This window comes from Bufo bufo, chromosome 4 (genome assembly GCF_905171765.1).
Source record: "Bufo bufo chromosome 4, aBufBuf1.1, whole genome shotgun sequence".
Classification (NCBI taxonomy): Eukaryota; Metazoa; Chordata; class Amphibia; order Anura; family Bufonidae; genus Bufo; species Bufo bufo.
The window spans coordinates 40,588,791-40,614,144 of record NC_053392.1 but is presented as its reverse complement, the minus strand read 5'-3'; the positions used below and the strand labels follow the sequence as shown (position 1 = coordinate 40,614,144).

General features: G+C 42.2%; 1 protein-coding gene across 1 annotated transcript in view; it reads left to right on the top strand.

The window, feature by feature from the left end:
- Positions 1-951: 951 nt before the first annotated feature.
- Positions 952-25,354, top strand: part of LOC120998948 (fibrinogen-like protein 1) — a 29,259-nt gene continuing 4,856 nt past the window's right edge. The window contains exons 1-4 of the mRNA XM_040429825.1: positions 952-1,314; positions 1,855-2,074; positions 12,518-12,655; positions 24,304-24,520. Of these exons, the coding sequence (XP_040285759.1) occupies positions 952-1,314; positions 1,855-2,074; positions 12,518-12,655; positions 24,304-24,520 (938 nt within the window). The remainder of the gene's footprint in view (positions 1,315-1,854; positions 2,075-12,517; positions 12,656-24,303; positions 24,521-25,354) is intronic.

Below are 25,354 nucleotides of genomic sequence, written 5' to 3'. Positions count from 1 at the left end.
ATGGTGCTTATTGTGCTTGCCGGACGCTGTTGTGAAGAGTCACAACAGCTATAATCACCTTGCTGGTATATAGCGCCACCAGCACCAGTTAATGCTGTGCTGCTGCCTTAGTCCCTTCCTGTCTCAATTCTACGAGTACCAGGAAAACTTGAAGAAGAGAAAAGTGGAGAAAAAGGGAACCAATCCTTCGGCGCTGTCAGCGTACAGAGAGGTCTTCAGGGTAAGTATCGATATTCTTTTATTTATTTATTTACAGTCCGCGTTTCAAGGGCAAAGCGCCCCCTTTATCAGGACAATTACAGATTAAGGGTACATTCACACGACCGCAAATGGGTCCGCATCCGTTCCGCAATTTTGCGGAACGGGTGCGGACCTATTCATTTTCTATGGGGACGGAATGGATGCGGACAGCACACAGTGTGCTGTCCGCATCCGCATTTGCGGAGCGCGGCCCCGACCGACAATTAACCTTTTTCTGCCCTACACTACCAGGGGCTCTGACATTTTCCTTTCACTACTTGAGATCACCAGGAATGCTGATATTAGTTCTTTTACTGTGCTAGATTACTAAGGAAGCTGACACTAACACCTTTACTGTCCTAGACCACCAGGGATACAAAGCCTTAGAGGGAACATTGCCACGGATGCAGCTAAAAGGTATTGGTGGTCTTCGGTTGGCAGCCATGCAGAAAAGCTGTGTGTATGTATCCTCCAAGCTGTACTTTTGCCCCAGGACTCATAATCCTTTAGATATGTCTGAATGACCTCAACACTGACCTTCACTCATATTTTATCCTTCTAGGATGGTGTAAACATAAAGTGACTATTGGGTGTTTGTGTGATACAGTGGCGCACGGCAAAGAATTCTCCTAGACTCCCTTCTCTGGGATACAGCTTTGTCCTATTCTCCACACTCTCTCCATGGATTTAATGACAGGAAACAATTTCTAAATGGCCGCTCATTTGCTCATTTCTGGCTTCATATGGCCACTTCTACAAAGCGTGGTAGCTCTGAATGACTATCGCTCCCATCCGGCGCCCCAATATCCAACTCATGGCGACTCCGCACAAAGAGGTTGTGGGGAGTACAGCCGTCAGGTTCTGGCAAATGGAAAGTGCAAGATTACGGCTACGCTGCCTCTACAAGACGGACACCGCTGCCCGGATATTTTCCGTTGTACTGATGAGGTGTCCTACTGGCTCCACCAAAATGACAATAGGAAACAGGACATTCTGGAGATGAGGGAACTTATAGCAGAACTTCAGGAAGAGCTCAGGAACCATAGACATCGTCTGAGGATTCTAGAACATCAGGTAAAGATTCCTCGTCTTTGCATACTACTTATTTTGTGTGCAAACAGTGACACCTGCAGGTCATAGGTCAGAACTGCATGACTGCAATGAAAAAACGTTTATAGGATTATTCCTAATTATTGCTCAAAATGTGAAAATCTACTGGTAAATATAGGGCAGGGGTTTGGGGGCTTCATGATTAGTATGACTTCTCAGTCATATCTCAGTACCGCATACCTTCCAACATTTGAACCGCAAATTGCAAGCTCGACACATATTCCAAACATCAAATCTACAGAAGCCCTGCCTTTTTTCAGTCCAAACCATACAGATCATGTAATACAATATGGAAAACATATATACTTTACTTGCCACAAACTGTAATCAGGACCCCAGTTAATAAGCTAGCAGAGAACCACCTATGCATAACAGTGCCAGCTGTGGGTAATGCTGTTATCTGTCGTGATTTATGGTTAAAGTGTCAATCATTTTGCTGACTACCTGCAACCGCCACTAGAGGGAGCTCAAAGGCTTACTGAATACGTCATGTTGTCTCCACAGCCTGAAGTAGGGAGCTACAACTCCTCCCTGGGGCACAGAGTGCAGAGCCTGGAGATATGGGCCGGTGAGAGCAGCACTCTGCAGCGCCTACAGGCCACCTTTATCTATGACATCCAAGCTCAGGTCCGTAACATCTCCCTGATGCTGGAAGGAGCCATCAGGAACTCAACATGTCCTATAGCTGATGTACTGGGAGCTCAGAGATCACCACAAGCAGCAGGTAAAAGGGAGGACATGGGGCAAGGTGCCAGCGGGGGGGAAATACTGCACTATCGATCTATCTATCGATCTATCGATCTATCTATCTGCCTGAGACATAATTGCATGCTGAATTTAGCAACAATCCGACATTTCTATCTGGGGGCGGTAATTTTTGTCAATTAGTGCATGTACCTATCAATCAATCTAATATCTATCTATCTATTATCTATTTATCTATCTATCTAAACAAAAAATATATATATATACAGTACAGACCAAAAGTTTGGACACACCTTCTCATTCAAAGAGTTTTCTTTATTTTCATGACTATGAAGGCATCAAAACTATGAATTAACACATGTGGAATTATATACATAACAAACAAGTGTGAAACAACTGAAAATATGTCTTATTCTAGGTTCTTTAAAGTAGCCACCTTTTGCTTTGATTACTGCTTTGCACACTCTTGGCATTCTCTTGATGAGCTTCAAGAGGTAGTCCCCTGAAATGGTCTTCCAACAGTCTTGAAGGAGTTCCCAGAGATGCTTAGCACTTGTTGGCCCTTTTGCCTTCACTCTGCGGTCCAGCTCACCCCAAACCATCTAGATTGGGTTAAGGTCCGGTGACTGTGGAGGCCAGGTCATCTGGCGCAGCACCCCATTACTCTCCTTCATGGTCAAATAGCCCTTACTTTCAAAGTTTTCCCAATTTTTTGGCTGACTGACTGACCTTCATTTCTTAAAGTAATGATGGCCACTCGTTTTTCTTTACTTAGCTGCTTTTTTCTTGCCATAATACAAATTCTAACAGTCTATTCAGTAGGACTATCAGCTGTGTATCCACCTGACTTCTCCTCAACGCAACTGATGGTCCCAACCCCATTTATAAGGCAAGAAATCCCACTTATTAAACCTGACCGGGCACACCTGTGAAGTGAAAACCATTTCAGGTGACTACCTCTTGAAGCTCATCAAGAGAATGCCAAGAGTGTGCAAAGCAGTAATCAAAGCAAAAGGTGGCTACTTTGAAGAACCTAGAATATGACATATTTTCAGTCGTTTCACACTTGTTTGTTATGTATATAATTCCACATGTGTTAACCATTTGCCGCAACTGTAACGCCGAAAGGCGTCATCGCGGCGGCTCCCCCAGGCTACGCTAACGCCGATTGGCGTCATCTCGCGTGAGCCGAGATTTCCTGTGAACGCGCGCTCACAGGAACGGAACGTAAGAGAGTGGATCTCCAGCCTGCCAGCGGCGATCGTTCGCTGACAGGCTGGAGATGTGATTTTTTTAACCCCTAACAGGTATATTAGACGCTATTTTGATAACAGCGTCTAATATACCTGCTACCTGGTCCTCTGGTGGTCCCCTTTGTTTGGATCGACCACCAGAGGACACAGGTAGCTCAGTAATATGTTGCACCAAGCACCACTACACTACACCACCCCCCCTGTCACTTATTAACCCCTTATTCACCCTTGATCACCCCTGATCACCCCATATAGACTCCCTGATCACCCCCCTGTCATTGATTACCCCCCTGTCATTGATCACCCCCCTGTAAAGCTCCATTCAGATGTCCGCATGATTTTTACGGATCCACTGATAGATGGATCGGATCCGCAAAACGCATACGGACGTCTGAATGGAGCCTTACAGGGGCGTGATCAATGACTGTGGTGATCACCCCATATAGACTCCCTGATCACCCCCCTGTCATTGATTACCCCCGTCATTGATCACCCCCCTGTAAAGCTCCATTCAGATGTCCGCATGATTTTTACGGATCCACTGCTAGATGGATCGGATCCGCAAAACGCATACGGACGTCTGAATGGAGCCTTACAGGGGCGTGATCAATAACTGTGGTGATCCCCCTATATAGACTCCCTGATCACCCCCCTGTCATTGATCACCCCCCTGTAAAGCTCCATTCAAATGTCCGCATGATTTTTACGGATCCACTGATAGATGGATCGGATCCGCAAAACGCATATGGACGTCTGAATGGAGCCTTACAGGGGCGTGATCAATGACTGTGGTGATCACCCCATATAGACTCCCTGATCACCCCCCTGTCATTGATTACCCCCTTGTCATTGATCACCCCCCTGTAAAGCTCCATTCAGACGTCCGCATGATTTTTACGGATCCACTGATAGATGGATCGGATCCGCAAAACACATACAGGCGTCTCCCTGGAGCCTTCCAGGGGGGGTGATCACCCCATATAGACTCCCTGATCACCCCCCTGTCATTGATCACCCCCCCTGTCAGGCTGCATTCAGATGTCCGTATGATTTTTACGGATCCACGGATCGGATCCGCAAAACACATACGGACATCTGAATGGAGCCTTATAGGGGGGTGATCAATAACAGGGGGGTGATCACCCCATATAGACTCCCTGATCACCCCCCTGTCATTGATCACCCCCCTGTCATTGATCACCCCCCTGTCATTGATCACCCCTCTGTAAGGCTCCATTCAGACATTCTTTTGGCCCAAGTTAGCGGAAATTTTTTTTTTTCTTACAAAGTCTCATATTCCACTAACTTGTGTCAAAAAATAAAATCTCACATGAACTCACCATACCCCTCACGGAATCCAAATGCGTAAAAATTTTTAGACATTTATATTCCAGACTTCTTCTCACGCTTTAGGGCCCCTAGAATGCCAGGGCAGTATAAATACCCCACATGTGACCCCATTTCGGAAAGAAGACACCCCCAGGTATTCCGTGAGGGGCATATTGAGTCCATGAAAGATTGAAATTTTTGTCCCAAGTTAGCGGAAAGGGAGACTTTGTGAGAAAAAAATAAATAAAATCAATTTGTGCTAACTTGTGCCAAAAAAAAAAAAAATTCTATGAACTCTCCATGCCCCTCATTGAATACCTTGGGGTGTCTTCTTTCCAAAATGGGGTCACATGTGGGGTATTTATACTGCCCTGGCATTTTAGGGGCCCTAAAGCGTGAGAAGAAGTCTGGGATCCAAATGTCTAAAAATGCCCTCATAAAGGAATGTGGGCCCCTTTGCGCATCTAGGCTGCAAAAAAGTGTCACACATCTGGTATCGCCGTACTCAGGAGAAGTTGGGCAATGTGTTTTGGGGTGTCATTTTACATATACCCATGCTGGGTGAGATAAATATCTTGGTCAAATGCCAACTTTGTATAAAAAAATGGGAAAAGTTGTCTTTTGCCAAGATATTTCTCTCACCCAGCATGAATATATGTAAAAAGACATCCTAAAACACATTGCCCAACTTCTCCTGAATACGGCGATACCACATGTGTGACACTTTTTTGCAGCCTAGGTGGGCAAAGGGGCCCACATTCCAAAGAGCACCTTTAGGATTTCACAGGTCATTTACCTACTTACCACACATTAGGGCCCCTGGAAAATGCCAGGGCAGTATAATTACCCCACAAGTGACCCCATTTTGGAAAGAAGACACCCCAAGGTATTCCGTGAGGGGCATGGCGAGTTCCTAGAATTTTATATTTTTTGTCACAAGTTAGCGGAAAATGATGATTTATTTTTTATTTATTTTTTCCGTACAAAGTCTCATATTCCACTAACTTGTGACAAAAAATAAAAACTTCCATGAACTCACTATGCCCATCACGAAATACCTTGGGGTGTCTTCTTTCCAAAATGCTGTCACTTGTGGGGTAGTTATACTGCCCTGGCATTTTAGGGGCCGAATGCGTGAGAAGTGGTTTGAAATCAAAATCTGTAAAAAATGGCCGGTGAAATCCGAAAGGTGCTCTTTGGAATGTGGGCCCCTTTGCGCACCTAGGCTGCAAAAAAGTGTCACACATGTGGTATCTCCGTACTCAGGAGAAGTTGGGCAATGTGTTTTGGGGTGTCATTTTACATATACCCATGCTGGGTGAGAGAAATATCTTGGCAAAAGACAACTTTTCCCATTTTTTTTATACAAAGTTGGCATTTGACCAAGATATTTATCTCACCCAGCATGGGTATATGTAAAATGACACCCCAAAACACATTCCCCAACTTCTCCTGAGTACGGCGATACCACATGTGTGGCACTTTTTTGCAGCCTAGGTGGGCAAAGGGGCCCACATTCCAAAAAGCACCTTTCGGATTTCACAGGTCATTTACCTACTTACCACACATTAGGGCCCCTGTAAAATGCCAGGGCAGTATAACTACCCCACAAGTGACCCCATTTTGGAAAGAAGACACCCCAAGGTATTCCGTGAGGGGCATGGCGAGTTCCTAGAATTCTATATTTTTTGTCACAAGTTAGCGGAAAATGATGATTTTTTTTTTTTTCCTTACAAAGTCTCATATTCCACTAACTTGTGACAAAAAATAAAAACTTCCATGAACTCACTATGCCCATCACGAAATACCTGGGGGTGTCTTCTTTCCAAAATGGGGTCACTTGTGGGGTAGTTATACTGCCCTGGCATTCTAGGGGCCCAAATGTGTGGTAAGGAGTTTGAAATCAAAATGTGTAAAAAATGACCGGGGAAATCCGAAAGGTGCTCTTTGGAATATGGGCCCCTTTGCCCACCTAGGCGGCAAAAAAGTGTCACACATTTGGTATCTCCGTACTCAAGAGAAGTTGGGGAATGTGTTTTGGGGTGTCATTTTACATATACCCATGCTGGGTGAGAGAAATATCTTGGCAAAAGACAACTTTTCCCATTTTTTTATACAAAGTTGGCATTTGACCAAGATATTTCTCTCACCCAGCATGGGTATATGTAAAATGACACCCCAAAACACATTCCCCACCTTCTCCTGAGTACGGAGATACCAGATGTGTGACACTTTTTTGCAGCCTAGGTGGGCAAAGGGGCCCATATTCCAAAGAGCACCTTTCGGATTTCACCGGCCATTTTTTACACATTTTGATTTCAAACTACTTACCACACATTTGGGCCCCTAGAATGCCAGGGCAGTATAACTACCCCACAAGTGACCCCATTTTGGAAAGAAGACACCCCAAGGTATTCGCTGATGGGAATAGTGAGTTCATAGAAGTTTTTATTTTTTGTCACAGGTTAGTGGAATATGAGACTTTGTAAGAAAAAAAAATCAAAAAAAAAAATCATCATTTTCCACTAACTTGTGACAAAAAATAAAAAGTTCTATGAACTCACTATGCCCATCAGCGAATACCTTAGGGTGTCTACTTTCCGAAATAAGGTCATTTGTGGGGTGTTTCTACTGTCTGGCCATTGTAGAACCTCAGGAAACATGACAGGTGCTCAGAAAGTCAGAGCTGCTTCAAAAAGCGGAAATTCACATTTTTGGACCATAGTTTGTAAACGCTATAACTTTTACCCAAACCATTTTTTTTTACCCAAACCATTTTTTTTAATCAAAGACATGTAGAACTATAAATTTAGAGCAAAATTTCTATATGGATCTCGTTTTTTTTCCAAAATTTTACAACTGAAAGTGAAAAATGTCATTTTTTTGCAAAAAAATCGTTAAATTTCGATTAATAACAAAAAAAGTAAAAATGTCAGCAGCAATGAAATACCACCAAATGAAAGCTCTATTAGTGAGAAGAAAAGGAGGTAAAATTCATTTGGGTGGTAAGTTGCATGACTGAGCAATAAACGGCTAAAATTGTGGAGTGACGATTTGTAAAAAAGGGCCTGGTCTTTAGGGGGGTATAAACCTGTGGTCCTTAAGTGGTTAATTCATAGTTTTGATGCCTTCATAGTCATGAAAATAAAGAAAACTCTTTGAATGAGAAGGTTTGTCCAAACTTTTGGTCTGTACTGTATATATAGCAAAACAAAAAAAATCTTAATTTTGTTTTAAAAACTGGAGTGCTGCCTTCTCTTTTCTCAAGATATCTATCTATTATCTATCTATCTATCTATCTATCTATCTATCTATCTATCTATTATCTATTATCTATTATCTATTATCTATCTATCTATCTATCTATCTATCTATCTATCTATTATCTATCTATCTATCTATCTATCTATCTATCTATTATCTATCTATTATCTATCTATCTATTATCTATCTATTATCTATCTATTATCTATTATCTATCTATCTATTATCTATCTATTATCTATCTATTATCTATCTATCTATCTATCTATCTATCTATCTATCTATCTATCGTATATCTAGATTTGGAAAGTGGGGATGCAGCACTCTGTCGTGTTCGGGTGCAAATCAGGCTGGTATGGACCAGCACCACGGTCCAATTCAGTAGCAATGAAAAAAAGGCCAGCAGCACACCAAGGGTTTCAAAAGAAAAACGTGCGGTTTATTCACCCAGTATCAGTAGCAGCGACGTTTCAACCGCTTGTTGCGGTCTTTCTCAAGCTATGTGCACATGTGTTACAATCATACAATATAAAGGTGTGTCAATCAATATTACAATCAAATTAATTTATGCATACAAGTAACAAAGTTCATAGTGACAGCAGTTTAAACTTGTGAGCAAATCTCGTAGGTAGTGTCATAAAAGTTCACAGATACAGTACATTTATAAAGTGCTGTGATAACATACATAATGTGTCCTAAACATACATAAAGTACTGTAATTACTTATAATTCAGTGCAGGTGTATCCCGTTAGTGGCATAAACATAAAAACTCACAATCAGCTGATAAGCTGCACATATGCGGCATCGCGGTCCCGGCGGCGTCCCCATTCAGTCTCTGTGCATGCGCGGGAACACCAAATCCTGCGATCCCTCGGACGCAGAGAGACTGACTGAAAACCACATCCAAGATGGCTCGGCCTGTTCATTCCCCAGTGTGCGCATGTCAATGCAGAAGCGTCGGCCTCCCACCAGTAATCATGTGATCAATGTCACATGACCAAGCAACGGCAGATAAACAAAATAGGTTTAGGTAATTTAATACTAAAACGTGGGTCTGGATCGCATAGATCCCGGAATTCCCACAAATATGCATGGCATGCACATGTGGAGATCCAGGGTCCGGCGTCCTATCAACCCTGTGGTCTTGTTCTGAAGCCACCCATGCGTGCACAAAATAGGGAAGGCTGGTGTCCCACAGCGGGGACCAACCGTATCTACGGTCAAATCACCGCCGGGATAGGGAGACGGTGACGTCGCAGCGAGCCTTCACTGCGAACCGTCCCCAGTGTGTCACCTCACCATCCACCTAGTACACTGAGTGGCCAGTGTCAGACCTGGATATAACTCAAATAGCATCAACTAATTCCTATTAGGGTATTAAAAATATATACTGTCATGGATCACACTCCACAACTGGAACAGAACACCGGCCGGGCCATCTCGCCTACATGTAGTACAGTAAAATCGTGGGTAGCCGGCAGGACCCAAGATGCTCTTCTCCCTGTGCAGGATGTCAGTCATGATCGTGATAGACAGATAAATCTAAAAGCAAAGAATATTTTTTTTAGAATTTTTATAAAAAAAACTATTCCACTTGATCATTTTGTACACATGTGTCACTCAACCCAAAGTAGGGAATACGGACAAATCGGTACCCGGTGAGAGACACCACTAATCCACTCTGAAATCAACATTCAACCCTTTTGGTCCCAAGGTTTTCAAGGTGAAAATCCAGAATAGCTCTCAGCACATTTTGAGGAGAGCTTGCTTGTCTATTTCCCCCCCCCCCCCCCCCCCCCCCCGCCTTCCCAATTATATCTGTTCCAGTATACGGAACCTCAGATCTTTTTGTGTGTGTCCTGCCTTTGGACACCGGCAAATCCATTTTCTCTTTTCTAATGGAGTATCGGTGTTGGTTTAACCGTGTCTTCACGTCCCACGTGGTCTCACCAACATACCACCTCCCACAGGGACAGGTCAGCTGGTAGACCACGTAGGACGAGTCACACGTCAAGTACTGGGTAATTTTGATCATTTTGTTAGTAGCCGGATTGAAAAATGTATCCCCCTTCAACATAAGGTTACAATTTACACAATGGTAACACGGGTAGCAGCCAGTCCGCGTGGAGCCACATAGTGCTCTTACGCTGGTCTTAGCACTACCCACATCAGACCTCACCAGCCTGTCTCCCAAATTGCGTCCTCTTCGATAGGAAAATAGAGGTGGTGTACGGAATTCCTCAACCTGGGGGAAACTATTCCCTATCATCTTCCAATGTTTCCTGATGACAGCCGCGATTTGCGGACTGTCAGCGGAAAATTGGGAGACGAAGGGAATTCGTTTTTTTTTTGGAGAACCTTCCTTGGGGCTGGCTGTAGTGGAATTATTGTCCACTCGCGAGATACTTCCCCTGATCAATTTCTTTGGATACCCTCGAGTAGCAAATTTCTGGCCCATTTCATTAGGCCGTATATCTCTAGTCTGTTTATCCCTCACGATCCTCTGTACTCGGAGGAATTGACTAAAGGGCAATGATCGAATCATGGAGCGGGGATGATGGCTGTCATAGCGCAACAACGTGTTTTTATCAGTGATCTCCACAAATAGATCAGTCATCAATCCCCGTCCTATGATCCGGACCTCCGTGTCCAGAAACTGCAGTTTGTCAGTGGAATGGACCACAGTGAATTTTACTGTCGGATCGATTTCATTGAGAAATGCGTGGAACGCGAGGAGGCCCAACGTGTCGCCCGTCCACACCAAAAAGATATCGTCGATATAGCGCCACCACCCCAGAACATGTCTGAAGCGGTGGCTGCCATATACAAACGACTCCTCGAGGTGGGCCATGTAGATGTTGGCATAAGTGGGCGCCACGTTGGACCCCATCGCCGTCCCACGCATCTGCACATAAAAATTAGTTTTTGGTTAAAACAAATCTCAATAGTGTCAACATGAAAGTTTGGCAGGCTTCAGTGTAGTCCGAATCTTTTAAACATACTTCTACTGCCTGGAGGCCCAACTCATGGTCAATCGACGTGTATAAGCTACACACGTCGAATGATACCAGAGTCGCACCTGCAGGAATGTCAAGATTGTCTATTTTAGACAAAAAATCGCTTGTATCTCTGATGTAAGATTTCGAGGATATAGCATAATGACGCAACATTCTGTCAAGAAAGATAGCCACATTGCAAAATAGAGACCCCCTCCCGGACACAATAGGTCACCCGGGGGGGGGGGGGGGAATCCAATCTCTTATGGATTTTAGGCAAAGTATACAGAATAGGTGTACAGGGTTTACACAATAAAGGTAAGAGAAAAGTTTGTCATCAATGATATCAACCTCTCGGGCCTGATTCAGGATGTCTCGCAATTCCCTTAATAAACCAAATTTGGGGTCCTGTGCGACTCGCTTATACACCTGTGCATCGTTCAGTTGACCATAGATCTCCCGGATGTACTCACTGGTGTCCATGACCACAACCCCACCACCTTTATCGGCCGACTTGATGGTGAGGCTGTGGTCGGAGGCCAGAGAGTCCACCGCGGTGATCTCCTCGGATGTAATATTGCCATATTTCAGGCAATTGATGTCAGAATCATAGAAACATAGAATGTGTCGGCAGATAAGAACCATTTGTCCCATCTAGTCTGCCCAATATACTGAATACTATGGATAGCCCCTGGCCCTATCTTTTATGAAGGATGGCCTTGTGCCTATCCCATGCATGCTTAAACTCCTTCACTGTATTTGCAGCTACCACTTCTGCAGGAAGGCTATTCCATGCATCCACTACTCTCTCAGTAAAGTAATACTTCCTGATATTACTTTTAAACCTTTGCCCGTCTAATTTATAACTATGTCCTCTTGTAGCAGTTTTTCTTCTTTTAAATATTCCCTCCTCTTTTACCTTGTTGATTCCCTTTATGTATTTAGCAGTTTCTATCATATCCCTTCTGTCTCGTCTTTCTTCCAAGCTATACATGTTAAGGTCCTTTAACCTTTCCTGGTAAGTTTTATCCTGCAATCCGTGTACCAGTTTAGTAGCTCTTCTCTGAACGATAGAAATGATGTTTTAACGTGTCAATATCTCTACTGGGTGATCTACTACAGGACTGAAATTACTCTTAATATACAACCCTGTATTACACAAAGACAATTCTGGTGGTCTATCCCCATCACCTCTAGGAGCTTGACACTGTGTAGAAAACCAAATCTTAAGCTTAATAGTAAATCCAACTCCATGCTAAACCAGTCCATCTTGGACACTGGGCAAAACGACAGCCCCTTATCCAACACGGACTGCGGCGCATTATTTAATATAAGGGAAGAGATATTTACCACTGTGTCCTCTTTTTGTTTAATGCTTTCTGGCGTTGGGGGTCTGTGGTTTTTGGTTCTGTCCACACCATTATATTGTATGATTGTAACACATGTGCACATAGCTTGAGAAAGACCGCAACAAGCGGTTGAAACGTCGCTGCTACTGATACTGGGTGAATAAACCGCACGTTTTTCTTTGAAACCCTTGGTGTGCTGCTGGCCTTTTTTTCATTTCTATCGTATATCTATCGTATATCTATCTAATCCATGTACCTATCCATTAGCAGCTTTGAAACACACAAAGTCCTGTCCCTCCGACTGTTCCAGCCTGTACTACAATGGGATCCGCAGCTCCGGCAGCTATACTGTACTGCCATCTAGTGGTAGAAGTCCAGTAGACGTGTTCTGTGACATGGAGACGCAAGGTGTGTGACTGAGTGCTCCCCTTTAAATGTCACATTTCAAGCCCAATCTTTTATTTCCCTGCAGTTTTTTCAGGTTCCTCTAGGAATGAAATGTATTGTAATTAAGAGTGGACGTTACTTATGTAGTTACAGTTACATTGTTGTCAAATCTGTCCAGTCAATTAAAATCTTCACATTATTGTATTTATTATATGCAATATTTTAGTTAAAGGGGTTCTCCCATGACTAATGTGAAAAATGAGAATCAGACATCATATAGTACATGACAACCTCTTTCTAACAAAGCCAGAACCAGCCCAGTACCTCACATGGATCCAGAGATCTCCACGTTCATTGCTCTGCTAGATTTATATCAAGCTGAAAGCTCAGGGGAGTGTATTTTCTGCTGCAGCTCAGGGGGTGTGTCCATAATCTACCTATCACAGCTCAGGAAGCAGTTAAAGGATGAAACTGAGCATGTGCGACCATCTCAGTGAGCAGGTCAAAGAAATGAGATAGAACAAACAGCAGGTGGCGCTATACAGATACATTTTATTGAATAACTCAGTGGCTATGATAATATTTTAATTACATGCAATTACAAAAGTGTTCAGATCCAGGCGCTGGTTTCAAAATTGCAGAATATTTTTCACGGGACAACCCCTTCCCAACCAGCACCGTAATAGTACAGCGCAGAGGGATGTGACTTGCTGCCCAGCGCCATACTATTACGGCAGGCTGATTGGGCGGGTGCAGGAGTTGCGCCCGCCCGATCAGCGGCAGGGGTCCGGCAGTCACTGATAGCCGGACCCCTGCTGTATGCGCCGGCATCGGTGAATGCACCAATGCCGGCACATTAACCCTTGATGTGCCGCGTTCAGCGCTGATCGTGGCACGTGCAATGTGTGGAGGGAGGGAGATAGCTTCCATCGGGTCCCCGCGCTGTTGTGACAGGGACCCGATGGCAGGGAAGGCAGCGCGATGCCTTCCTTAGGCATCATGGCTGCCTTCCGTGACAGCCTGTGAGATCCAGCCCCCTGGATCTCACAGGCAGGAAGCTGCACATTTTTTACACTGGTAATACACTTACAGCCAATGCATTACAATACAGAAGTATTATAATGCGTTGTAAAGGGGATCAGACCCCCAAAAGTTGAAGTCCCAGAAAAGTGAAAAAAAAAAAAGTGAAAAAAAAGTGAAAAAAATAAAGTTTTACAAAAAATTAAGTTTCAAAAAAAAAAAAAAGCATCCTTTCCCCAAAATAATGTAAAAAATAATTGTAAAAATTAGGAAAAAAAAGAAAAGTATTGCCGTGTCCGTTTCAACCTAACGGTCACATGACCAAACCCCTCAGGTGAACACCGTCAAAAAAATTAAATATCTTACATCACTAAAAGTGCAACACCAAGCAATCAAAAAGGCGTATGCCCCCCAAAATGGTACCAATCTAACTGTCACTTCATCCCGCAAAAAATGAGCACCAAAAAATAAAAAAACTATGGCTCTCAGACCATGGAGACACTAAAACATGATTTTTTTGTTTCAAAAATGCTTTTATTGTGTTAAATGTAAAAAAATTAAAATAAATGACATATTAGGTATCGCCATGTCCGTAACATCCGGCTCTATAAAAATACCACATGACCTAACCCTTCAGTTGAACACCATAAAAACAATAAAATAAAAACAGTGTAAAATAAGCCATTTTTTGTCACCTTACAACCACAAAAAGTGTAATAGCAAGCGATCAAAAAGACATATGCACCCTAAAATAATGCCAATCAAACCGTCATCTCATCCCACAAAAATGATGCCTTACGTATTACAATTGCCCAAAAAATAAAAAATAAACAATGGCTCTCAGAACTATGGAGACACTAAAACATGATTTTTTTTTTGTTTAAAAAATTATATTATTGTGTAAAACAAATAAATAAATAAAAAGTAGACATATTCGGTATTGCCACATCCATAACGACCTGCTCTATAAAAATATCACATGATCTAACCACTCAGATGACACGGTAAGAAAAAAATGAAAAATAAAACGGTGTCAAAAAACCATTTTTTTGTCACCTTACATCACAAAAAGTGCAATAGCAAGCGATCAAAATTTATACGCACCCCAAAATAGTGCCAATGAAACCGTCATCTCATCCCACAAAAAATGAGAACCTACCTAAGACAATCGCCCACAAAATAAAAAACTATGGCTCTCAGAATATGGAGACACTAAAACATGATTTTTTTTGTTCCAAAAATGCTGTTATTGCATCCTCTATCTCTTGAAGACATAAGTCCATCTCCAAACGTTCTTTTTGACTATCTGTAAGCACTGGAAGGGAAATAGAATCCAAATATGAGTCAATCTTTTCCTCTGAGAGAACACTCTCTGATTTATATAATTAAGGAAAATTGTTTATAAATATTTTTATTATTCCCTCATGATCTTCAATAATGGTCCCATCCGAGGCACGAAATACTACGAATCTCTTTCTTTAGGTCCTGGCTAGCTATTACCCAAGCCAGCATCTTCCCGGGACGTCCTGCCTCAGAAAAATATTTTTGTCCTCTAAAGAATAACCTCTGTTGAGTTTTATCCAGAAGAAAGTCAGAGAAAGCCTGACTTGTCTTCGGCATAATCTCTCCACCTTCCTCTGTTTTTAACTTAGCGTATCCAGCCATTCCAGCCGCAGCTGCTTCCTCTAGTTCTTTCTCCTTCTTTGCATAACGTTTTGTCAAATTAGCAATTGTACTGATAAAAATCCCTCTCATAACCGCTTTAAATGCACCCCAAACATATTGAGATTTGGCTGAAGCAATATTTTTTTATCCCAAAAGGAAGTAATCTCATTTTCTATCTGGTTATGATTATCAATTATTAATAACCAGTGGGGGTTCAATCTAAATGGGGGTTTCAGTCTAGAATTATTCCTGACCATACATAGCTCTATTAAAAAGGGAACATGATCTGAAATAGATCTGGTCTCGTATTTCATATGTTTAATACAGTTTAAATATCCTTTATTTATCAAGGCCAGATCAATTCTAGACATAGAGCTTCCAGATTTACTAACACAGGAATAAGGTCTTTTTCCTTTGAATAGATATTCCCAAACATCCACGAGGCCCACCTCTTGGCAAAAAACCGAGCCAAGGGGGACCCCTGGGCCGGGGAATCACCCTTCCCTCCCATAGAGATCCTATCCACCTCTGGATTCATCACACAGTTAAAGTTCCCATTTACTATAACCAAACATTCAGGCCACTGATCCACAAACACCATCAAACAAGTCAATATTTGCATAGAGAAAGGAGGGGGGATATAAATAAAGGCCAAGATACATATCTTCCCATCAAGCCTACCATGGAGAAAGACATATCTCCCCTGTCTATCAACAGAGGATGCCAAACATAAAAAATGAATCTGTTTATGGATTAAAACTGTGACTCCTCTAGAGTAACTAGTATATGTAGAGTTGTAAACCTGTGTAGCCCACCTCCCCCCAAGTCGAAAAATCGTGTCCTGTGTGAAGTGGGTTTCTACCAAGCTAACAATAGCTGGTAAATGTCTCCGTATCAAATCTAAAACCGCCTGCCTTTTTATCTTCTCCCCAAGGCCCCGAACATTCCATGTTAGTATTCTAGTAATCATTAATTAATCTTAAAGCATCCAGCTAATAGACTCCTGAGGCTTCGCTCTGTTCCCCACCTCAAAAGAAGACGCATCATAACCCACCCTCCCCTCTGACCCCCCCCATCCTCCCCCTCCCCCTACCCACAAAACCCCAAATCCCCTTTGATCTGTGACTACAGGTAACAGACCTCTTAACTAGGACCATCCCTCCTTCACTCCCTCAACCGAACCTCCATCAATCAGAAAAAACAAGTTTTAGACATTATTCCTATCTAGCCAATCAGTGGCCATATCTGGAGTATCAAAAAAAAGCACAGATTTGTTAAACACAATCCTTAACTTGGCTGGATACAAAAAGGAGTACTTAATGTCCTTGCGCTGAAGGCGTTTCTTTCGAAAAATCGGGGAAAAAGAAGAGTTTACACCCATTATACAAAATCGGAGGGGAATCACGTGCTCGCCTCAGGATCATATCTCTATCGCAAGCGGCTAACATCTTGATAATTACAATCCTTGGCAACCTCCCCGGAATAGATTTACCACCAGGAATTCGATGGGCCCTTTCAATTAGAAACAATGATGAAAAAATGTTCCTTCCCAAAATTATCAAAAATTATGGATTGTATCGTTCCTGCTAGATTTTTATCATCAGGAGATTCTATTAAGCCAATAATTCGTACATTGCATCTTCTTGATCGATCTTCTAGATCCACCGTTTTTTTTTTCAGGTGGTTATAATCTGAGGATACAATTAAAGCCTGTTAAGGTAATTCCTCCCCTGGACTGGATGGACTCCCGTATGAGTTTTATCATAAATATAGGGAGGTTATTCTTCCCCATCTGTGGAGAACACTCTCTGATTCAATAAAGGAGGGAGCCCTTCCAGAAACAATGACAGAGGCCGTGATTATAGTCATAATAAAGAAGGGTAAAGACCCTAATGAGTTGGGTTCGTATAGACCTATTTCTCTTCTTAAAGAAAAGAGAAGTTTAGCAGCTCTCACCTGTCCTTCCTTTGGTTGTGAGCACGGATAACCCATGTCAGGTACGGGCAGCAATGCAAAAAAAGGTTGAAAGAAATCCAGCTCCACTTGGATAAAGGAATGTGCGTTTATTCAGCTTGCGGTTAAAAACTCATCCATGAATTACAAAATTAGCAGTCTTGTCTACGCGTTTCGGGCTACCAGAGACAATTCCAGCCCTTCTGTCATGAAGAAGGGCTGGAATTGTCTCTGGTAGCCCGAAACGCGTAGACAAGACTGCTAATTTTGTAATTCATGGATGAGTTTTTAACCGCAAGCTGAATAAACGCACATTCCTTTATCCAAGTGGAGCTGGATTTCTTTCAACCTTTTTTTGTATTTCTCTTCTTAATACAGATGTCAAACTCCTGTCTAAAATCTTAGCTATGAGGCTAGCTAGTGTCATGACATCAATTATACATCCAGACCAAAATGGTTTTATGCCTAATAAAGGTTCCCATTATAATCGACACCGTCTTTTTGCTAATTTACAAACATTTGGAGGGGCCTCACGATCTATTTTGTCTATAGATTACTCTAAGGCCTTTGATAGAGTTGAGTGGGGGTTTCTTTGGAGAGTGCTTCATAAGATGGGCTTCGTCCCTAGGTTTAGTAATATAATTAAACTTCTTTATAGATCTCCTACCGCAAGATTGAATATAAATGGTCATCTTACAAGAAGTTTTTGTATGACTAGAGACACTCGCCAGGGATGTCCACTTTCTCCTCTTTTATTTGACATCTACATTGACCCCTTGGCCGCTAGAGTTAGACAAGACCCTAGGATTCTAGGGTTTGGGGTATTAGGAATGGAAGACCGAATTTCTCTATATGCAGACGATATTTTATTTTATATTCAACAGACACAATCTACTTTAATGAATATCATCCAAACGCTAAATCATTTTGGAGAAGTTTCAGGTGTGGATGTAAACTGGGAAAAAACTACCCTCATGCCATTGGATAATATGACTGTGCCCTTAGATAAATCTGTACTCCCCAATGACGCCCCTTTGAACACTTTGAAAATTTGAGTCTTTTGAGTATTTAGGTATTACAATCTCTCCTAGGGTGGAAGATTTTATCCCGCTTAATTTGATTCCATTGATAAATAGGCTCAAAAATAACAACATGGCTTTGTTTATCTTTATCGAAGGCTGATAGAATATCTCTAGTTAGGATGGTGATTCTCCCCCAGTTACTTTATGTCTTTAGGAATTCTCCAGTTTGGATTGGGGATAGGTTTTTTAAGCTAATAGAAAGAATTATTAATGACTTACTTTGGGGGAGGAAACGTGTAAGACTTAAATTAGAGCATTGGTATAAGCCGTTGCAGAGGGGAGGAGATAATCTCTCTTGCTTCAAGGGCTATTTTTTAGCTGCACAGTTTTGTTTTTTCCGGGAGTGGAATGATAGCCCACTCTGTAAGTATTTAGTGAATAGATCTCCATATGATAATTTTTTTAAGTTATTGGAGTCTGATCAATTGACCGACTATCACCGCCAGTTCTGTGAGAAGGTCTGGCAGACGTTCTGCTCTACCTCTTGCATGACGTTCTTTGTTTTGGTTTCACTTTGTCATCTCCTCTCCTTCTCCCAGGTGTCACCTATTTAGACTAATTGTCCACCTTTATATTCCCTCCCATACTGCCTCACTTTGCGGTTTATACTACTTCCTGGATGAGGTGTTCACTGCTGGAGGCTGCTGCTGCTGTTTGCTAAGATAAGTCTTTTTCTTTATTTGTGTTTCCTTGCTGGCTTGATTCTAGGTGACCCTGACTCCATCCGTATTAAGTGCAGGGAGCCGGTGGTCGTGTTCCCTCACTAATATAGGGTCTTCAGGTGTCACACAGTCTTAGGTACGTGGGCATGCAATAGTCTACCATTCAGACCCTTGCATGGGCATAGCAGTCAGGGAGAGCTCTTAGGGTTTTATAGGGCTCACCCATATGCTCCTTAGTTCGGGATCAAGCCAGTCGGATGTTTATTTATAAGTTCCAGCTATCTGCAACATCATCCGTGACACCGACTCCGATAAGGAATTTAAATTCGCCAGTAATCTTTTTATGAATTCATGGTATTCTATTAGGCTTTGGTGTGGAGTGAAGGGTTCAATGGGATGTACTCCTTTGTGGTATAATAAGCACTTGCAAACTTTAGTTGAATTAGGTAGAGATAGAGATCCCTATTGGCAAAAAGGTAATATTTTGTATGTGACACAGGTAGTAGGTAATGGAGATATTGTTCCATTCACGGTATTATCACAAAGGGAAAAGTCACAGAAACTATTATGGTTTCGGTACTTACAGTTAAGATCGGCACTTTTAAGTATTAAAAAAAAAATTGACTTGAAATACACATTTCTATACAATTTTATGATTTGAGAGGGAACTTGGGGCAAAGGATGAAGATTTCCCAACTTTATAAAAATTTACTTATAGCACGATTTGCAGATACCTGTTCTTCTGGACAGAGGGCTTGGCAAAATGAATGTTCAATGATTTACTTGGATGATCAGGAGAAGGTAGTTCAGGATTTAAAATTGGTTTCACACAATTTTAATCACGTTGTGGTGCAGTTTAATATTTTACATAGTCTTTACGTTACACCTTTTTTGGCTTAAGAGATGTGGTATTAGGAGCGATTACAATTGCCATAGGTGTTACATATGTGTTACATATGTGATACATGTTCCTGATGCAGATTATTTGCATATGTTTTGGTTCTGTGTAGAGCTGAAACAATACTGGGGGGCTATTCAGAATTACATAGAGAGAAAACTGAATGTACGGATTCCTTTTACTGCTGAATGTTGGGTATTGGGTGATCTTGCCAAGGTGGGCTGTCAGCAATTAAAAAAAAATCTTTTGTTTAAGATAATGTTCCTGGCAGGACTCCTAATAGCACGCTCTTGGTTTGTGCGAGATGCTCCCAGTATGAATACATGGCAAAATTTGGTAAATACTAATAAGAGATATGAATATATTTTGTATAAGCAAAGAAATATTGAGATAAAATGGCTTAGTATCTGGGGAGATTAGATTCCTTCGCCATCCTTCTCCATCTCTCCTCGGTCTGGTTACGGAGGGGTGGTGGTGGAGGGAGGATGCATCATAGGAGAGGAGGGGGAGGGAGTGGGGGGGTATTTTTGCTGAAAAAAGATGTTAATATTTATATGTTTTATAAAACTGATTGTTAATATTGGAACTTTAATAAAGAAAGTTAAAAAAAAATATAAATAAATGCTGTTATTGTGAAAAACTTAAATTAAATTTAAAAAAGTATACATATTAGGTATCACCGCATCCGTAAGAACCTGTTGTATAAAATATCACATGACCTAACCCCTAAGGTAAACACCGTAAAAAAATAAAAATAAAGTGTGTCAAAAAAGCCATTTTTTGTCACCTTACATCACAAAAAGTGTAATACCAAGCGATCAAAAAGTCATATTCACCCTAAAATAGTACCAATCAAACCGTCATCTCATATCGAAAAAAAATGAGCCCCTACATAAGACTGAAATCCCGCGCCTGCGCCGTTCACTTCTGTATTCGGCGCAGGCGCAGTGAGTGAATGATGCGCTCCTGGTGCCGGATTCCTCACTGCGCCTGCGCCGACTACGTCACAGTGAGGAATCCGGCATCAGGAGAGCGGCCTTCACTCACTGCGCCGAAGACAGACATGAACGGCTACATAACAGTATTTTTGGTGGTGGAAGCCCTTTAAGCAGCATGTTGACGATTCCCAGGTAGGACATTTTTTTTTTCTGCAGTGCACTAGAAATATATTTGAAAACAGCTAAAATAGTTAATGATTGTACATATTAGGAAGAATTCACATCTCCATTTTCTGTTCTTCGGGTCCCTGTGGGGGCACTGAAGGGTAAATGAAAACTTGCTTCCAGGTTCACCCCCTCAAAGAACACAACTGAGATTCCCACCGATGGGTCAGAATTTTGTTTATCGTTAGGGAACCTTCTAACAGGGAGAAATTGAGGACACCCTGCCAATGCTGCCAGTGAGAGATGAGCGAAATTCTTGAAATTTATCTTGTGTCCGATTCGTCAATTTTTTTAAAAAATTTCATTTGTGGCCAAATCGATTTTATCCAAATGAAAAGTACTCTAATTGGCCTGAAATTGGTATGACACTCTGAGATAACTCAGATTTTTTATACCTTTTTAAACTTTTTAGTTGAATTTTTGCTCTTTCTATCCCCCCTCCCTAAGTTCTTGAATGCGATGACAGCAATAGTAAATGATGTCTAAATGACACTGACATACATAGCTATGGGTAAATGCATTTAATGGTGTTAACAAACAGCGTGTTGAAAAAAGCTCCAAAATTGGAGGCAGATGGTGTTTAAACACACACAGTGTTATAGGATACAAAACAGCAGCTTGTCTGGGGACCAAACGTCCAAAAATTATACCTCAATGGAGGCAGATTCCTGTACACATAATGTCATAAGAAATAGGGGCTTGTTCTGCACAAGCATCCAAAAAGTATGCCATAATGAGGGCAGAATGCCTGCCTGTATTTATACACATACAAGTGATAATTGTCAGAAGAAAAAGAGGCTTGTTCTGAACGTTCCCCCCCATCACTACAGAAATACAGCGTCCCATACCTGTTACATCCAGTGACGTCTCCTTTGATGTAGATGTTCTCTGTCCTCGTCTTCTCCTTTCAGACCAGACCACCATTTTGTCGCCATTTTCCATCTCTGCAGTTTGACAACAAAAAAAAAAATCTTAGTTTACTACTTTTCCATCATCCTCCCATCTTCTGGACAAATCATCCTACTACCCCCAATACTGTGCCACTGTGCTCCCCAATACTATACTGTGCAGACACAGATAATACTAGTACCACACAGAGCCCCCCATATAAAATACCCCTTCTTTGTGGCCTCAGTAGAAGCCCCCATAGGGCCCCATAATAATGTGCCAGTATCAAGTGCCTCTCTTCCACCCATGTGCCAGTAACAAGTGACTCTTCATGCCCCCCATGTTCCAGTAACAAGTGCCAAACCCCCCCATGTGCCAGTATCAAGTGCCAAACCCCCCATGTGCCAGTATCAAGTGCCAAACCCCCATGTGCCAGTATCAAGTGCCAACCCCCCCATGTGCCAGTATCAAGTGCCAACCCCCCCATGTGCCAGTATCAAGTGCCAATCCCCCCCATGTTCCAGTATCAAGTGCCAAACCCCACCATGTGCCAATATCAAGTGCCAACCCCCCATGTGCCAGTATCAAGTGCCAAACCCCCCATGTGCCAGTATCAAGTGCCAAACCCCCCCATGTGCCAGGATCAAGTGCCAAACCCCCCCATATGCCAGAATCAAGTGACAAACCAAACCATATGCCAGTATCAAGCGCCTCTCCCTCCCCTGCCCCACAGCACAGCCATTTGTATCGCTGTCCTGAGGATGGCGATACAGATGACTATGGAGATGAACGCTTCCACAATGGAAGCGTTCATCTCCCTGTGACCTGTCGTTACTTGTGGGCCGGCGCCCGGTGGTGGGCTTGGGGGCCCCTAATGATTCGGGGGCCCGGGGGCAAGTGCCCCCCTTGCCTATATGGAACCGCCAGCCCTGGGCAAGACTATGTTCTCCTCACGGGCATCTATGCCCCTTTTGATGCAACCCATTATCTTATTGGCCTTGGCAGCAGCTACCTGACACTGGTTTCTAAAGCTTAGTTTGCTTTTCACTAAAATTCCTAGATCCTTTTCCATGTCAGTGTTACCGAGTGTTTTACCATTTAGTATGTACGGGTGACTTGCATTATTCCTTCCCATGTGCATAACCTTACATTTGTCAGTGTTAAACCTCATCTGCCACTTATCTGCCCAAGCCTCCAATCTATCCAGATCCATCTGTAGCAGTATTATGTCCTCTTCCATGTTAATTACTTTACACAGTTTAGTGTCATCTGATCATTAATAAATATATTGTAGAGAATAGGGCCCAATACTGACCCTTGAGGTACTCCGCTAGTGACAGTGACCCAATCTGAGTGTGTACCGTTAATAACCACCCTCTGTTTTCTATCACTCAGCCAGTTACTTACCCACATACAGACATTTTCCCCCAGTCCCAGCCTTCTCATTTTATATACTAACCTTTCATGCGGTACAGTGTCAAATGCGTTGGAGAAGTCCAGATATACGACATCCATTTATTCGCCGCTGTCAAGTCTAGAACTTACCTCCTCATAGAAACTGATTAAATTAGTTTGACATGACCGATTCCTCATGAAGCCATGCTGATATGGCGTTATTTGCTTATTTTCATTGAGGTACTCTAAGATAGCATCTCTTAGAAAACCTTCAAACAGATTACCCACGACAGATGTTAAACTTACCAGCCTATAGTTTCCCAGCTCTGTTTTTAGACCCTTTTTTAATATTGGCACCACATTTGTGCCAATCCTGTGGGACATTCCCTGTCAGTATAGAGTCCTTAAATGTCCGAAATAAGGGTCTTGCTATAACATTACTTAATTCTCTTGGTATACGGGGGTGTATGCCATCTGGTCCCGGAGATTTGTCTATTTTAATCTTTTTAAGACTCCGCTGTACTTCTTCTTGGGTCAGACAGGGCACTTTTAATGGGGAATTAACTTTTACATTCTGCTCACTAGCCTGTCTATCATTGTAATGTCCCTGATTGGTTGATTAGGCTGTCTGTCAGCCTCTAAGCCAATCAGGACAATCTCTCCCCCCTCCCAGTGTCTTGTGATCTTTCACCTTCATCCTCCCTTCTATTGTTCCACCCAATGTCTACAGGAAAATAGCCCTGAGTGCTGTTTATGCGCAATTCATCCAAAGTGAATCGCCAAATCTTTGGATTCGCTTGGCAGATGAATTTATGGTAAATTTGTAACAAATACAATTTGTTTAGAATGGATTCTCTCATCTCTATTTCCAGTGACCCCTGTTGACCCCTCCCCCACATTAACATATATCGTCTTCATGATTTTCTTGCTCTTTTTCTGTAAGGCGGGGGGTGGACAGTGATTCAGAGACGTCGGGATGGATCAATCAGTTTCAACCGCACCTGGAAAGAATACAAAGAAGGATTTGGTGACCTGAAGGGTGAATTCTGGCTAGGAAATGACCATATCCACAAAATCACCAGCAGGGGGGGATACTCACTGAGGATTGACATGGAGGACTGGGACAGGGAGCACAAGTATGTCCACTACCTGGAGTTCAGGTAAGTTATAGTACAGGAACCATCCATAGTATTAGATTTTTATTTGTGTCCCTAGTAGATAGATATTACATAGATAGATAATGAGATAGATATTAGATAGATAGATAGACAAAATTGTTGGTACCCTTCCATTAAAGAAAGAAAAACTGACAATGGTCACTAAAATAACTTGAAATTTACTGAAAATAAACTAATGAAAATCAGACATTGCTTTTGAATTGTGGTTCAACAGAATAATTTTATAAAACAAACTGAAACTGGCCTGGGCAAACATGATGTTACCCATAACTTAATATTTTGTTGCACAACTTTTTGAGGCAATCTGTAACTCTCAATGAAACTTCTGCACCAGTCCCCAGGTATTTTGACCACTCCTCATGAGCAGACTGCTCCAGCCGTCTCAGGTGTGAAGGGTGCCTGCTACAAAATGCATGTTTCAGCAACTTCCACAGATGTTCAATAGGATTTACATCAGGGCTCCTAAGGGCCACTTCAGAATAGTCCAATGCTTTGCTCTTAGTCCATTCTTGGATGTTTTTAGCTCTGCGTTTCGGGGCAGAAGTGGCCATCCTACCTTGGAGTTCACCTCTAATTTCTTTGGAAGTTGTTCTGGGCTCTTTGGTCGCCATTCATATTATCTGTCTCTTCAATTTGTCATAAATTTTCCTCTTTCTTATTAATACACACAGGCAGATTGCTGCTATACCTTGTGTCTTGTACTAATCACAGATATATAGGCTGTTTTGATTACATTTAACAATCCCCAAAAAAGTTTAAATTCCAACCGTGTCCAAACTGAAAATACATATACGGACCAGTGAGGCTTGACACTCA